At 47.4% G+C, this 16,228-nt stretch overlaps 2 protein-coding genes and 1 pseudogene across 4 annotated transcripts in view; 1 reads left to right on the plus strand and 2 right to left on the minus strand.

The window, feature by feature from the left end:
- Nucleotides 1-16,228, minus strand: part of LOC136639120 (zinc finger protein RFP-like) — a 573,475-nt gene that overhangs the window by 370,685 nt on the left and 186,562 nt on the right. The gene's annotated exons all lie outside the window — the stretch shown is intronic.
- Nucleotides 1-16,228, plus strand: part of LOC136640351 (tripartite motif-containing protein 10-like) — a 40,877-nt gene that overhangs the window by 16,909 nt on the left and 7,740 nt on the right. For all 3 annotated transcript variants that reach the window (XM_066615412.1, XM_066615413.1, XM_066615414.1), the window contains 2 exons: nucleotides 336-448; nucleotides 14,384-14,832. In XM_066615412.1, the coding sequence (XP_066471509.1) occupies nucleotides 336-448; nucleotides 14,384-14,832 (562 nt within the window). The remainder of the gene's footprint in view (nucleotides 1-335; nucleotides 449-14,383; nucleotides 14,833-16,228) is intronic.
- LOC136642885 (5S ribosomal RNA) lies at nucleotides 13,581-13,697 on the minus strand (annotated as a pseudogene).

The raw sequence follows: 16,228 nt of genomic DNA on the forward strand, positions 1-16,228 counted from the left end.
GTCACCTGATGCTGGGAACAGTCTGAGAAGAATGCAGGTCTCTTGGGGAAAGAATGCAAGATTCTCCACCCTCTTTAAACATTCCATTTTCACATCCATCAGGATTGCCAAACCTCTGTCACCTTCCCTCAGCTGCATAGGTGCCTGCTGTATTTTATATCCATTTACACTGCCATAGCTAGAGAAGCCTCCTCCCCAGAGCACTCCCCAGTCTGCCCTTGCCTATGTCTCCGGGCTTTCTGCTCTGCCCTTCTCCTCCATGCCATCCTTTTGTCCAGTCAGTAATTCCAGTTTGGATGGATTGTGGGATCAGATTTTTTTTTTCTCAACAACAGGTCTGAGAAGGTGTTTGAGAATCCTGTGGCTTTTCCTCCTGAGCTCATTTGCAGAATCAGGGGATTCTGTGATGTAAAACATCTTCTGGAGGGTGTCAAGAAGCAATTCCCAGGTAATGAAGAACGATGTGCCAGCATGCATAAGATTGGTGGGTTTGGACAGTAGTTGCCCTGCTTGGTTTGATCAGCAGGGCTCTTCTGATCTCAAAGGGATGTCAAGGCCTTTACATAGGCTACTTCTTGTGGGTTCCTTCCTATGTCATTTTTCCAGCTTATGAAAGAACCCTCTTCAACGTTCCCTCTAATTTTGAAGGAGGGTGTACAGGTCAGCCGAGGAGTGGGGGGGGAGAGTCCTGGAGGTCCTCTTCTACATAAGGGGACATTCTTTCCCTAACCAGGAGCAAGCATCAGAAGCACAGAGGAGTGTATCCAGACCTGGCTAGCAAATTTGCTGGTGCAGGTCCATATGGGATTGGGTCCAGGAAGGGGGCTAGAATTTGATATGCACTGCTGCTGTTAAACCCACCCCCTTCACAGAGCAGATCTGCACATCCCCTGCCTCTGCTGCCTGTCCATCCTGCCTTGTCCTGGCCCCCATCGCCACCTCGTCCCACCTACCCTACTTCTACAGGTCCCAGGGGATCTGCTGGTACACACAGGAAAGCTCCAGTCTTCTCACAGGTGCTCCGGCAGTGCACACCTCTGCACTCTGCTGTTTATTATGGCTGCTATAAAGCAGTCGGCTCTGGTGGTACTGGCTGGGTGGCCCAATCAGGCTGTAAGTTCATTCAAAAGGCGATAAACTCAAAATGCCGTCCATCCATTGCCCGCCACCCTGTGTCCTTCTTTCCTCCCACTTTTGTAATATCGGTCTTTAGCCATCATGAGGACAGAGAGAGTCCATATTGTGGACCATATTATGAGTCCATTGACCCATATTTAATCTCCAGGTTACAGGTAAATAGTTTAAATAGCATATATATCAATAAGAATGGTTGGTTAGTTGGCAACCTTCAGTCTCGGAAGACTATGGTATAAGCCTACACCACCCAGTAATCCCAAGTGGTCTCCCATCCAACTATTAACCAGACCTGACTCTGCTTTGCTTCCAAGATCAGACAAGATTGGGCACCTGCAGGATAACTGATGCTATTCGTAACTTCACCCAGAAGCATGCAATAAGAGGACACAACAAAAGGATATGTAGACACATCCATCACCAACATCTAGATTCCTTACAAAGTCCTTCATAATATTTACTATTATTTCATTCATTTGATTTTTACCCCGTCTTTCTCCCCAAAGGGCACCCATTGCCCCCTAAAAATAATTTTTGGCTGTGTCAAATGTAATTTGAGGTCTTTGGTCCCACTGCCCACTGATAGAGGTGGATGAAAAGTATTTTATTTTTTCACGGAAAACTGTTTTATTTTTGGTGTTTTCCAAAGTTAGAAGCACAGAAAGCAGTGTTGTGTGTTTTTATTCCAAGGGCTCATTTTTATAAATTATAATTATACATTATAATAGCTTCAAAAATGTACTAGGTAGGTGATATAGGTGGTATAGGTACAGCCACACACATGTAGAGAGAGGTGTTAGAGAATATGGAGAGAGTGGTTTTATTTTATTTATTTTTTTGCAAATTTGGGATGTTTTGTTTGTTTGTTTTTACAAAAAATGAGAAGTACATAAAGCATTGTTATGGGTTTTTATTTAATTGTCACCAAAAACATCCATTGATTACTCATAAGGGGGCAGTCCAGTTCAGCATTCCATTTTGATCTAAGCTCATGCCTGTCGTGCTTTTTAAGTAGTAATTGGTATTTATAAACAAATATTGCCACCTTCTTTTCATTTGACTCTATAAGTATCCCTAAAAGTGGGGGCATTTTGACAACAACTGTTACCCTGCACGTGCCTGATCTTGTCTGATCTTGGAAGCTAAGCAGGGTCAGGCCTGGTTAGTACTTGGATGGGAGATGGCCTGGGAATACCGCGGTGCTGTAGGCTTTCGAGACTGAAAGACCATAGTCTTAGACCATAGACTGAAAGACCATAGTCTTTCGAGACTGAAGGTTGCCAACCATTTTTTGGGAAACGGATAATGCCAAGGGGACCTATCTCTGCCACTCAGCACAACAGTTTCCAAGCTGATTCTGCTTCTTTTTCCTCCTCTCCCTCTACCCCCAGCAGCAAACGTGACTCTGGATCCAGACACGGCTCATCCCCACCTCATCCTATCTAAAGATCGCAAAAGCCTGAGAAGGGGAGAGCAATGTCAAGCTCTGCCCGACAAGCCTGAGAGATTTGACTATTGGCCTTTTGTGCTGGGATGTGAAGGATTCATTGCAGGCAGACATTTCTGGGATGTGGAGGTGGGAAATGAGGAAGGCTGGGCTGTGGGGGTGGCCAGAAAGTCAGTGAGGAGAAAGGGCTACTTTGCCTTTGATCCCAAGGAAGGGATCTGGGCTCTGGGGAAATGGAGAGGTCAGTACAGAATTGTGAATCCTCCTGATGACACTCCTCTGTCCTTGAGACAAAAGCTCAAGAGGATCCGAGTGACTCTGGACTGTGCTGGGGGGCAGGTGGCCTTTTCCGATGCTGACACAGGTGTCCATCTCTATACTTGCTCAGGAGCCTCCTTCGGCAGAGAGACCCTCCTCCCCTTCTTTTATGTGTCCAGTAAAGCCCACCTGAAACTTTCTCCCTGAGGCAGTCACAGGAACTTCTTCACAAGCTCTGCTGGCTTTTCTCTCCAGACCTGAATGATTAACAAGAAAGTAATGAAGAACCATTGAGCAGCTGGAAACATTTTTCCACCCCTGCGAAGGCCTCTCCTCTTTCAGTTTAAATGACTTTTTCCTGCTTTTCCTTCTGTGACCCAGAATTTTCTCTTCCTTCTTCAATTTATTTCTTGAAGAGAAAATTACATATTCATGGGAACAAGTAATAGCATCATCCAGTGGTTTTCAAACTCTCATGGAGGGTTTGAGCCACTGTAAGTGCTTGCATGGGCGGGGGGGGAAGGCGGCGGGGGCAGGTGGAAGGCAGCGGTGCAATCCCCAGGATAGCGCCACTCAGGGGGCTGCAGGGGCTTGGGTGCACTTACCCAAGCCCCTGCAGCCCCCTGAGCGGCACAATCCTGGAGATCGCACTGCTGCCTCCTCCCTGCCTCCAGGCTGCCCCCGCCCCTTAAGGGGACAGAGGTCAGGGCCCACAGGCTGGGTCATCACGATGCCCTAGTTTGAAAAGCCCTGGCCTAATCTATTCAAGCCTGAGGCAGAAATGGGTGCCTTAGGGGCACTAAACATCCCCAAGCTTCCTCAGACCTGCTTTCAATCTTCCTTTTCCTTCTCCCTGAGAAGATGCAGACCAAATAAAACTCCATTCATTGTTGCTATTCAAAGAAGCTCTTGGGACATTTCAGGCAAAATCCCTCCTTTCTGAAATCTCCAGCCCCAGCTGGGGCCAAAGGCTGCAGCCAAAATGTTGATAGGACCCCTTCGAGCACACGACTCTGATGCCGTTAAATCTTCATGGACTCCTGGTTTCTTTCTCAGCCTAACGCAAAGTTCTGATTTATTATTTTTAAGGAAAATAAATGTTTACGGAGTGGCAAATCTGTGTCACGGATGATGAAAGTGGGTTCAAATGTCCCCTACTCATGTAGACCTCCAACAAGCCCCTAACTAGCACAGGATGCAGTGTGGGCTGCTCGGCCCTGCTGGGCTGTTAATGATCTGAGCCTTTAGGACCTCCAACCCTTTACTCACATAGGTAGGGGGGGGGTCAAAACACTATTGACAGTGCCACAACTCACCATGTAAGTGGCCTCTCCCTTTGCCACTGGAGCTATACAGGTTGGTGGGAGCAACACGAAGGCAGCGTTGCTGTGCTGCCCAGTATGGCTCCTGCAGCAAGGCAGGGCCACTTACATAGTGCATTGTATCGCCATCAATCTTCGCATTTTGACTCCCCCCTAGCTATGCTGCCGCTCTCGCTTCTTGCCCACAGTGATGAGTCTCTCCTCCCAGAAGCTCTCTGGCTGAGCTCTTGGGCAGCTGGAACAAAGGGCCACAACTCCCACCTGGCTGCAATGTTTTCTTGCTTGGCTGAAATGATGTCACTGTGTTGCCTGATCTCTGCCTTCTCCACTCCTGGAGGGGACCCAGTAGGAACGTGAACCAATCAGTTGACTCCTGTCTGACTCCAACATCCCTGACTCAGAAGGGAGAGGCTTTCTCCCCCACAACCTTATGGCCTTTGTAAAACTCAAGCTACCTGCAGTTCCCAGCCCTGAATCCACAGAAGCCGCCACAGAGCTGAAAACTAGAAAAACAGATAGAAACTACACAGAAAGGAACAGGAAAACTTGGGGAAGGACAGATTCATCACATCCTTTGCCATCTCTGAAGGTCCCCGGAACGTATTGGTTCTCAGATTATCATAGCCAGAGGTAACACTTATGGTTAAAATTTCTGGATATGGTTGGTATACTCAGAGATTTGAACCATGATTCCTGCAACACCTAGGAGGGCCTGCATTTGAGAAGCCTATGCTCTAGGGCAGTATTTCTCAACCTGTGGGTCAAGACCCACCAGGTGGGTTGTGAGCCAATTTTGGGTGGGAAAAATGTCATTTTTAATATATTAGACTTGATGCTATCGTGGTATGGGACTGCATTTGGAGAAAACTTGTACACATTGTACTTTTAACAGGCTACTCTGTATATGCTTTTAACAATGATAGTAAATGGGACTTAGAGCCCAATCCTGAGCTCTGCATGCCAGCTTATGCCGGCACGTACTGTCGCAAACGTGCCATAAGGCATGTTTGTGAGCCCTAATGTTGGGCTGGTGCTGGGCTAGTGCCGGGCAGGTGCCCGGCCTCCACTGCTTGGCAGTCATGCAGACCGCCAAACGGCGGAGAAGAAAGCGGGGGTGTGGGGGCATGGAGAGGAGGCGTTTTGGGGAGGGGGAGGCAGGGAGGAGGCAGGGAGGAGGCATGATGGGGAGGCAGGAGGCAGGGGGAGGCATGCTGGGGGGAGGGAGTGGGGACAGAGGGAGGTGGGACCCATGGAGCTTTGCTCCACCAGATCCAAAGCCTCTGCGTCAGGCTCACCGTCCTTTACCATTGCGGCGCTACTCCCTTTCCCCAGGGGAAGGGGATGAAAGTCCCCTTCTCCCAAGGTGCCACCCGCGGCTCCCTTGGGCATGCAGGATACGGCGGCAGCCATTTTCGGTGCCGCTACACCCGCGTGCCCCAGGCAGCTCAGGATTGGGCTGTTACTCCTGGGTAAGTGTGGGTAGGATTATAGCCTAGAATTGTTAAAAATTTTCCTGCTTGATGCTGTCACTTTCGGTCATGACATCACTTCTGTGTGGTCCTGACAGATTCTCATTCTAAAAAGTGGGTCCCGGCACTAAAAGTTTGAGAACCATTGCTCTAGGGTGAAATGATCCCCAAATTCCATTCACTTCCGGCTGCATTCATGCCTACTTTGTCAGTTTGTTAAAACCTATGTTAATGTCATCATGGTGGAACTTCTGCAGTGCTCATATACTCCCACTTCTTTGGAATTAAACTGCTTCTCTCTCTCTCCATGCTGAGAATAAAAGCCCCAGAGTGGCTATCCCAGAATTCCCTTGCACTGAGTTCAAGACTATGGAAAAGACTTCTTTTGAAATGCCACTTTGGTCAATATTTATGCCCAGGAGGACAGAGAAGGTGACTAACAACTTCAAAGCACCAAATTCCCCCATCCCTTTCCACGCCATTTTCATGCTGCTAAACCCTTCTTTTGATAGTTCTCTCTTTTCCCAGTTTATAATCAAGCTATGTTCAAGCATGTATGCTTTCAGCAAGTCAGTGGTTGGCTCTTCACCATCCCTCTTGAAACATTATTTAGTATTCCACACAGAAAAGAAAGTGTTACATAATTTTATCATTATTTGAGCAGGTTCCATATCTTCCATGAGGTTTGTTCATTTTGCAACCGGTCCAACCTGCTTCAAGCACAAGTGCCCAGCCCCATCGCCCTATCATTAAGGCTGTGCAAAAAAAAAAAAAAGGGAAGCATTTTGACATTCTGATTCAAGCCTATTCCAGGATCTTTGCCTTAAAATGTTGAAATGAGTCCCAATTTCCAGTAGTACTCAATAAAAAAGAAAAGAAAAAGTTACAAGATAATAGAACAATTAATAATAATAATAATAATAACTTCATTTCTACCCCACCTTTCTCCCCGAAGGGACTCAAGGCGGCTTACAACATAATTAAAAACAATTTAAAAACAAATAAAAACATATTAACACATACTAAAAACAGCAATCAGAGTAAAAAAAAATAGGTAAAAAGAGCATAGAGCAGCAGCAAGTCATAAAAGAATCAGGCCTGTAAAAAATATTAAAAGATGTTAAAAAGATGTTAAAAGGCCAAGAACTCAGAAGGCCTGTTTAAACAGAAGGGTCTTCAGGCCTTGCCGAAAGGTCTCAAGAGAGGGAGCCATTCTTAAGTCAAGGGGAAGGGAGTTCCATAGCGTTGGTGCCACTACTGAGAAGGCCCTATTTCTTGCAGCCGCCCCACGTACCTCCCTAGGCGGCGGCACTTGTAAAAAGGCGGCGGCACTTGTAAATTACCAAGTTCAGCAACTACAACTCATATAGCATCTAAACAAAACAAGATTCCGTCAATACTCATGTTTAGAACATGTGGTGTAGGGGTCAGAGCAGTGGTTTTCAGCCAGTGTGCTGTAGCAGATCAGTGTGCCGCAAATGGTCCACAGTGAGCCACAGGAGTTTGGGGGAGCGTAATTTATTAAAAGGGCCTTTGAGCATGTGAGTGCCCCCTCGCCCACTGGCAGTACAATGTGCCTTGTCAATGGTCCAAAATCTTATGGTGTGTTCTGAAAATTTTAGCACCTTGTCAGTATGCCATGAAATGAAAAAGGATTGAAAATTGCTGGTTTAAAGTGCTGGACTAGGATACAGATACAGGTTCAAATCTCCAGCTCAGCCTTTGAAATTCCCTGGGTGCTCTTGAGTCACTCTCTTCACAGGGGGCTGTGAAGACTGGAGGTATCCTGAGGGGCAGGATATAAAGAATCACCATAGCCTGATCACAGAACAGGTGGCTGCAGTTGGGCTACTTGCAGGACAGGTGGAGAGACAACCCAGGGGCTCAAGGTCCCTCCCAGCATCACACTGAACAACAGAGGAGCCATGGCAGAAAGTCCCACTTGGAGATGCAGGGCTATGCTGGCATAAGAAGGAAGCACAGCACAGTCTCCCGCCATGCGCCCTCTGGTTCCTAAGCAGTGCTGCAGATACCAAACAATGTGGAAATAGGCCCTCACTCATCCACAAACAGCAAGGCCAGCCTCTTCAGCAGTTCTCTTTTCTGGAGTTTGGAAGCTGCCCCCATTCCTCCCCTTTCTTGTTTAAACTTGCCTTCTGACTTATTTTTCACATGTTTGTACCACTCTTCCTCCAAGGAGCTCAAGGTGGTGTACAGAGTTCCTTTCCCCCTTTTGTCCTCACAACAACCTTGTGAGGTAGGTGCTTCTCAAAGCAACTAAGAAAAAATAAAACGTCAGTCAAATTACAGCAGTGAAGAGCTAAACATTTAAAACATTAAAATAAAAAGGGGGAACCCAACAAAACAGACAGAAGCAAGACTTTCTGAAGTACTTCAGTGGCTGAACGTTCAGCAAAAAGAGAGGGGGAAAAAGTGGCGGAGAGGAAGCTAGATCTGCCCCCAAAGCCTAAAATGTCTGAAGTTCTCTATACAGTGCTAGATACGTTACATTGTTGCACCTCTGGTAATCTTCCTTATATAAGCCATAGTCTCCTGTAGCCAGAATGGTGTGCTGCAGTGGTTCTCAAACTGTGGGTCGGGACCTACTGGTGGGTCACAACCTGATTTTTGGTGGGTCGCCAAAGGGTAATGGAAAGATCAGATAACTAATTGCCTCAAGCCCTGATGCTATTCAAAACTCAGATACTGTAGCTCCCAGTTATTCTGCAAAGAGCTCAGCTCCTGCAGTTTGCAAGCTTGTGTGAATATAGGGAGATAAATGTTTGCATATCTTTTCTGGCTACTATTACTTATAAATAATTTTTTTTTCTAGATCACCTTTTTTTAAAGACTGGTAAAGCTAGGTGGGTCCTGATTAAGAGTTGTTTATAAAAGTGGGTCCCAGTGCCAAACAATTTGGGAACCACAGGTGTAATAGTTCAGGAGTTGGACTTCAACTGGGATGATCCAGGTTAAAATCCTTGCTCAGCCATGAATATTCCTGGGTGACCTTGGGCCAGTCACTCTCTCTCAGCCTCACCTACCTCACAGGGTTCTTGTGAGGACAAAAAGGAGGGGAGGGACCATGTATAGCACCCTGCATTCCTTGGGTGGTATAAAAATATGATAGATAGATAGATAGATAGATAGATAGATAGATAGATAGATAGATAGATAGATAGATAGATAGATAGATAGATAGATAGATAGATAAGTTGTTGGCATCCTTCAGTCTTGGAAAACTATGGTATCGCACACTTAATGGTGGTTCTGGAACAGCATCTATTGTGACTGAAAAGGCCGATTCAGGAGTGACAATCCCTTCAACACTGAGAGCAAATGTAGTCTGTCCCTGGTCTGTCTCCTTGGAGGGGGCAGGACTGGCAGAGGTCCGCCAGATCTAAAAACCTACGTCAGGCCTCCCAGCCCGACATGGGACTACTAAATAGCTGGCACAGACTGGAGGAGCCCAATTGCAGGGTCACTTCCCCTACTTGGGGGAAGGTGACAAATGTCCTCCTGAGGAGGCGTCAAGAGCCGCCCATGGCTGTCCAAAGTCCATAGGATGCAGCAGTAGCCATTTCAGCTGTTTCAGCTATGCAAAATAGCAGCCCAAGCCTTTCTGTGCAATGGGAAAGGTTGGCAACCTTCAGTCTTGAAAGACTATGGTATAAGCCTACAGCACCTAGTATTCCCAGGCGGAATACTCCCATCTAAGTATTAAGCAGGCCTGACTCTGCTTAGCTTCTGAGATCAGACAAGATCAGGCATCAAGTGTCTTGCTGTCTTGTGTGCAATGGGAACACTGTAGCTTAGGTTTGAAGCCTAGATTGATGATGTCACTTCTAGCCATGACATCATTTCCAGGCTAAAGGCATCACTTTCAGTGGGTCCCGACAGATTTTCATTTTAAAAAGTGGATCCTGGTGCTTAAAAGTTTAAGAACCACTGATCTAGGAGTTAGGGTGAGGGATGCAAGATATCCCCCCTCCTCACTATTTTCTTGGTGCTAAACCCTTTGGCTGGATAGTTCTGTCTTTCCCCATAAGAACATAAGAAGAGCCCCACTGGATCAGGTCAAAGCCCAGGCCAAAGCCCCATGGATCAGGCCAAAGGCCCATCTAGTCTTCCTGTATCTCACAGTGGCTCACCAAATGTCCAAGGGAGCACACAAGACAACAGACACAACCTGCGTCCTGGTGCCCTCCCCTGCATCTGGCAATCAGGGACAGCTTCCCTCTAAAACCATGAGCTTGCACATACCTACCATAGCCTGTAACCCGTGATGGACTTTTCCTGCAGAAATTTGTCCAATCCCCTCTTGAAGGCATCTAGGGTTGATGCCATCACTATGTCCTGTGGCAAGGAGTTCCACAGGCTAATTACACGCTGGGAAATGTGGGCAGGTGCAGCTCAGCAGGGAAGGGTTTAAAAAGCTGCCCCTGCCAAGATTCCCTCTTCCCTGGTTCAATGTCCAGGCTCTCTGTCCTCCATGGGCACACTGGGATGCCTGCATGGCCAACAGGTGGGGGTAGATGTGGACCGGGAGAGTCCTGCAGGAGCCTGGCAGGGGAGGCTGATCAGATCCTCCTCCAGCCCGCCTGCCTAAAGCTGGCACTCCCCGCACAGCCCCCGCGGCTTCCCAGGCACCGGCGCTTCTCGCCCTGCCTGGCTCGGCTACAGTGGAAGGAAGTGACGGAGGGGAGGCTCGCAGGCTGGGACTGGCAAACACGTTGCGGCGCCTCCCCCCGTGCAAGGATGGGGGCCTCCCTTGCCTTGCTAAGCCCCTAGAATCAGAGCCCGGAGCCCAGGCTCGGCCCCTCTGCAGCTCCAGCACGACCAGGAGACTCCATCTGCAGAGTTCTGGCAGGATCGCCCCCCCCCCAGAGGTAAGTTCCTTTCCTGGGGAGTTGCGCCCCTCTTAGAGTCGAGAGCGGTGCAGATGGCACAGAGTGGGCAAGGGGAGAGCTCGCTCCTCTGCGTGTCTACTCGGAAGTAAGTGCCATTGAGTAAAGTGGGGCTTACTCCCAGGTAAGTGTGAACAGGATTGCAGCCTTGGGACATCGAGGCCCCTTCCATCTCCAGCACATGCTCCACTCCGATGGACTTTTCCCCAGGCTGGCACGAGAGTGGCTGCCCTGCCAGCATCTGGTGTTCAGAGAAGAACGCTGCAGGCTTAGGTTAGGTTCAGTATCGGGAATCAGACCAGCCCAGCGGCACCCACTTCCCGGTGGCGTAGCTAGAGGGGGGCAAAGCACCAAGTTTTGCAGGGAGCCTCACCGCAGCGTGCAAGGGGCCCCTCCCCTTCGGAGCTATTCCAAGTGGGGAGAGCAAAACGAAGGCAAATGCCGAGCTCTCTGCAAAACCTAGTGCTTTGCTCCCCCCACCTACACCACTGCTGCAACCTCTGCCAGTCACCCTTGTTCCTGCCCCCTCCCTTGCTGTGCTTATGCTCTGCTGTCAAACAGATGCAGAAGTGGAGTTGTGGGTGAGCATCTTGAACTTCCTTGGGTCCCCTCCACCCTGTGCTCTGGCACTATGGAAAGAGAGAGTAACATCCCTCTCTCAGTCACAATACCTATACCTCTGGGATGCCCTTCTCAGGCTGCAGCTTTAAGCATACTGTATTTTCTAGGCCAGAGTAGATCGTCCCATTGAACCCTGTGGGGTTTACTACTGAGTCAGTGCTCAGGTTTATTTCCCTAAAACAAATGTTTGGAGGAACTTTAACCCAACAGCAGTGCATGTGTCTTTACCTGTCCTAGTATGCAGTGGCATAGCTAAGGAGGACTGCAGGGGTGGCAAATGCACTAGGCAACAAGTTTTAAGAGGGCAACAAGCTGAGCTTGACACTAGTGGCCAAAATTGTGAAAACCTTGACATGTATGACTAATACCATCATGTTATGTATCAATAGAAAGGTGATTTAATGCAGAATGCAATGAAACAACCCACACTGCATTATCTCTACTCTTTCAAAAGTTATGGCCAATTAACCAGAAAAAGAAAACACAACTGCCTTATGGAACAAAAAGTGGATTTATTTAACTAAGAATTGACCAATGAGACTGATTGTTCTGAGAGGCAATGAGGTGTTATTATGATACAGAAGGGAACCAATAAGGTGTTAATACAAGTTGGCTCTCATTTCCATGTATCATAACACCTTTACCCCTGCTAACTAGGTACAGAGGCACTTTTTGTAGTGGTACCCCTCTTATATTTAGCAAGGGGAGAATAGCTGTCCCTCTAACCAACAGTGGCTCTAACCAATACGGGGCACACTGGCGATTTGCCAGGGAGGACTGGGAAAGACCCCTGCAGGAGACCCTACAGATCTGCTGCCACTCAGTGTTGACAGTACAGAGCTGAGCCAGTAGACTTTCCTATGCTTAGTGTGTTCTTGTAGGGAACAGGCTTCTATCATGATCATTAATTCCTTCTCTGCAGTTTTTCCAGCTTGGATAACATCTAACATGGATGTGATCACTCATCCCGAAGGATACTGCAGTCTAATATACACTTACCTGGGAGTAAGCCCCTTTGAGCTCACCAGGGCTTACTTCTAAGTAGATATGTATTGGATTGCACTGTTGATGTCCCTGAACTTCTCACTATGCAACACTGCTGCAGGAAGACCTGACTAGGGGGTGATTCTCACTGAATCTGGGCTCAGCCTGTATCAGGAGGAGAGAAATGCATGTATTTGAGGAAGGATCTTCTCTGTTAATGACAGTAGGCATATTTCAGAGCACTGTGGGGGGAGGGGGGAGAGAGCAGCTGTTCATAATGGGGAAGAAGGCAGGTAAGCCAGTTGAGATGCTGCTTCCTGGAGATTGTGGTTTCCAGCTAACCAGGCTAGCAGGTTTTGGGAATATAAATGTATATATATAAGAATTGTCTAAACTTTTAAATTTTCAGAACAGTGTAAAAAGTTAAAATAAAAACTGTCAGTCCAATAACTGAAATCAGTTCCATATTGTTATGTGCACTCCTCCAGTGGTGAGAAGTTCAGGAGCAGCATAAACTGAATTCTGAATTCCTTTGGAGGAGCGATCACTGGAGGCTTATGATGCACCAAATGCTCCCTCCGAAAAGCTCGTGTGTTTATGGCTCCTATGCCACTTTTCATTCTTTCAACAGCCCTGTAAGATAAGCAAGACTGAGAGATAGTGGTCCAAGGTCCACTCAATAAGGTACCTACTGAGTGGGAATTTGAACGCAGGTCTAGTACTCTAATCACTATACCACACTGCCTCTCAATAGTTACACAGGCTGTACTTAAGACGGAGGCAAATAGCAGAGCACCCTAATGAGCACCAGCAGGTTACATCAGCTCCCAGAGGGTCACTCCTGAACCCTAAAAGGTGGTGTTAGGACTATGCTCCCTTGCTCTGCCCATTAACTTCTCCTACAGCATCTGCCTTTGTCTCACTCAAGATTACCAGCAACCCCCCTCCCCTTTTGTTCTTCCTTACACTTGCACTTCTCTGAGCAGGATTTGTGGGAAGGGAGAAGGCTGAGGCCGAGACTGATTGCACCTCCTACCCTACTGGCTGCCCATTTTCCATCAAGATCTCCCCTTAAGGAAGCATTCACGTGGAACATTGAGGAACAGCAGCTGGCCTCCTACACCAATAGCTCATCACTGACTGCAAACTCCTTCCATCATCATAATCATCAAATTACTGTTTCCAGTTCACTCCCGAATTGGCCTTTTCAGCCACACTAGACGCTGTTCCAGAACCACCTTTCAGAGCACGATACCATAGTCTTTTGAGACTGAAGGTTGCCAACATATACTATTTCAGAGTCCAATGCATCTTCCAAGGGTAAGGAGTCTACTACTACAGTTACTTACCCCCTTAAATGGGGTTAAGACATTGCATATAGCAAGATGTACAGGATTCCATTGGTTGGCAACCTTCAGTCTCAAAAGACTATGGTATAAGCCTACAGCACCCGGTATTCCCAGGCGGTCTCCCATCCAAGTACTAACCAGGCCTGACCCTGCTTAACTTCAAAGATCAGACAAGATCAGGCATGTGCAGGGTAACAGTTGCTGCCAGGATTGCATTATATCTCACAATAGACAGCATCATTTCCAGGGCCTGTTTGTTGGTTTGTCTTAAAAAAGACATTGTTAGCCCATTGAGGACAGTGAATCACTTTTTAATTTCTTTCACCAGTGTTTCTCAATGTTTGTCCACCACTGTAGCCCTTCACATTGTCCACCTATTGGAAGTACTACTGCTCATGATGGACAGGAGGGCTTTTTGAGTACATGAAAAGTACTCGATAGAGCTCTGCCCACTGAGCCAAGCCTCCTACCTCTGCCTGTAGCAGAGGTCTGGGGGTCCCACATGTACCACAAGGCACCACCTTGTACCCATACCACTGGTGGAGAAACACTGATATACACCATTGTGAAGGTGGTGGTTGTTGTTGAAAAGTGGTCTATAAATATTCTCAATAATAACAACAATAATGGACTGAAAATAATAATGGACTCCTTGAAATCCTGCAGTTTTCAGGTCAAACAGCTTTCTGGTACAGGAAGGTCTTTGGCTGCAGGGAGAGCTAGTCTCTGGAGTGGGTGGAAGGATCTCATTTGGTCAATAGTTTCAGAAAGTAGACACTATAGCAGAGAAATTGTGGAGCTTCTGGAGTAGATAGGTGGTGAAATGGTGGTTTCCCCAAGAGGCATTTCTTCTTTTTCAGTTGCCCATTCCCAACCTGATGTCCTCTTTCAGAACTTGCAAGCTGCTCCTCTAACAAAGCAGTAGTGGATCCACCCATCATGGCAACAGCCTCAATGGAAGAGGAGCTCAAGTGTCCCATCTGCAAGGAGATCCTGACAGACCCAGTGACCGTGGACTGTGGCCACAACTTCTGCAGGGGCTGCATCTCCCGCTACTGTGAGACATGGGAAGATATGGGGGAAGATCTGGAGTGTCCCCTCTGCAAAGCCAGAATCAAGAAAGTGAATTTCCGGCCAAACTGGCAACTGGCAAATATTGTTGAAAAAATCAAACTTCTACAGCTTAATCCAAAGAAAGAGGATTTATGTGTGAGACATAAAGAAAGACTCCACCTCTTCTGCAAAGAGGATAAGGAATTGGTGTGTCTGTTTTGTGAGCGATCCCCTGAACATCAATCACATACCATCCTTCTCTTGGATGAGGCTGCCAAGGAATACAAGGTAGGATCATTTGGGTCTCTGATAAGCGAATCTTGTTTGGTTAAACAGAATTCTGTGGAATATGAATATTCTTCCTGGTACTTCCAGAAACTGACTCCCTTGAGGGCTGAAGCTAATTATCTTCTGCTCTAAGGAAGGTAATCCTCTTTGGATAACTTTTCTTGGTGCACAAAATTGTTGGTGAAATAGTTCCAGTGTTCCTTACACTCAACTTGTGGGACTAGGCTACTGCTATCTTTTCTTTTTTACTGTTCCATGTTATCTGAGTGGGGGAAGGAGGTAACACAATAGCAAGGTACATTTCTGAAATAAACCAAAAAATGGAGTACATAGTTCTTAACCATATCCATTGGCTAGTTCCCAAGTGGGCACACATTTCCTTAGGGCAGTTTGGCCCCCTAGTCCAGTAATGCTGCCACCACCCTGCTTAACAGACAGGCCTTCATTTCCAGGCACAGTTAAGAACATAAGAACAGCCCCACTGGATCAGGCCATAGGCCCATCTAGTCCAGCTTCCTGTATCTCACAGCGGCCCACCAAATGCCCCAGGGAGCACACCAGATAACAAGAGACCTGCATCTTGGTGCCCTCCCTTGCACTGGCATTCTGATATAGCCCATTTCTAAAATCAGGAGGTTGCACGTACACATCATGACTTGTAACCCATAATATTGAAGATGAAGGCCTTCAGGGTACTCCACAGGTCCTACAGGCTTTGGGCAACCTCCACCTCAGAGACCCATGCCTCAAAAATCTGGTGCACACACAAGGTGAGCAGTAAGGCCAGATCCAGATGAGTCCCAGTTCATTTTTGTTGTTGTTGTTCAGTCGTTAAGTCATGTCTGACTCTTCGTGACCACAGCATACCAGGCCTACCTGTCCACCACTAACTTCTAGAGTTTGTCCAAATTCATGTTCGTTCCCTCTGTGACACTATCTAACGATCTCATCCTCTGCGGTCCCCTTCTACTTTTGCCATCTGTTTTTCCCAGCATCAGGGTCTTTTCTAAAGAGTCCTCCCTTCTCATGAGATGACCAAAGTATTTAAGCTTCAGCATCAGTCCTTCCACTGAACAGCCAGGGTTGATTTCCTGTAGGATTGACTGATTTGATCTCCTGTAGGATTGACTGATAGGATCAGGCCATAGGCCCATCTAGTCCAGCTTCCTGTATCTCACAGCGGCCCACCAAATGCCCCAGGGAGCACACCAGACAACAAGAGACCTGCATCCTGGTGCCCTCCCTTGCATCTGGCATTCTGACATAGCCCATTTCTAAAATCAGGAGGTTGCACATACACATCATGGCTTGTAACCTGTAATGGATTTTTCCTCCAGAAACTTGTCCAATCCCCTTTTAAAGGCATCCAGGCCACATCCTGTGGCAAGGAGTTCCA

This window comes from Tiliqua scincoides, chromosome 2 (assembly GCF_035046505.1).
Source record: "Tiliqua scincoides isolate rTilSci1 chromosome 2, rTilSci1.hap2, whole genome shotgun sequence".
Taxonomy (NCBI): Eukaryota; Metazoa; Chordata; class Lepidosauria; order Squamata; family Scincidae; genus Tiliqua; species Tiliqua scincoides.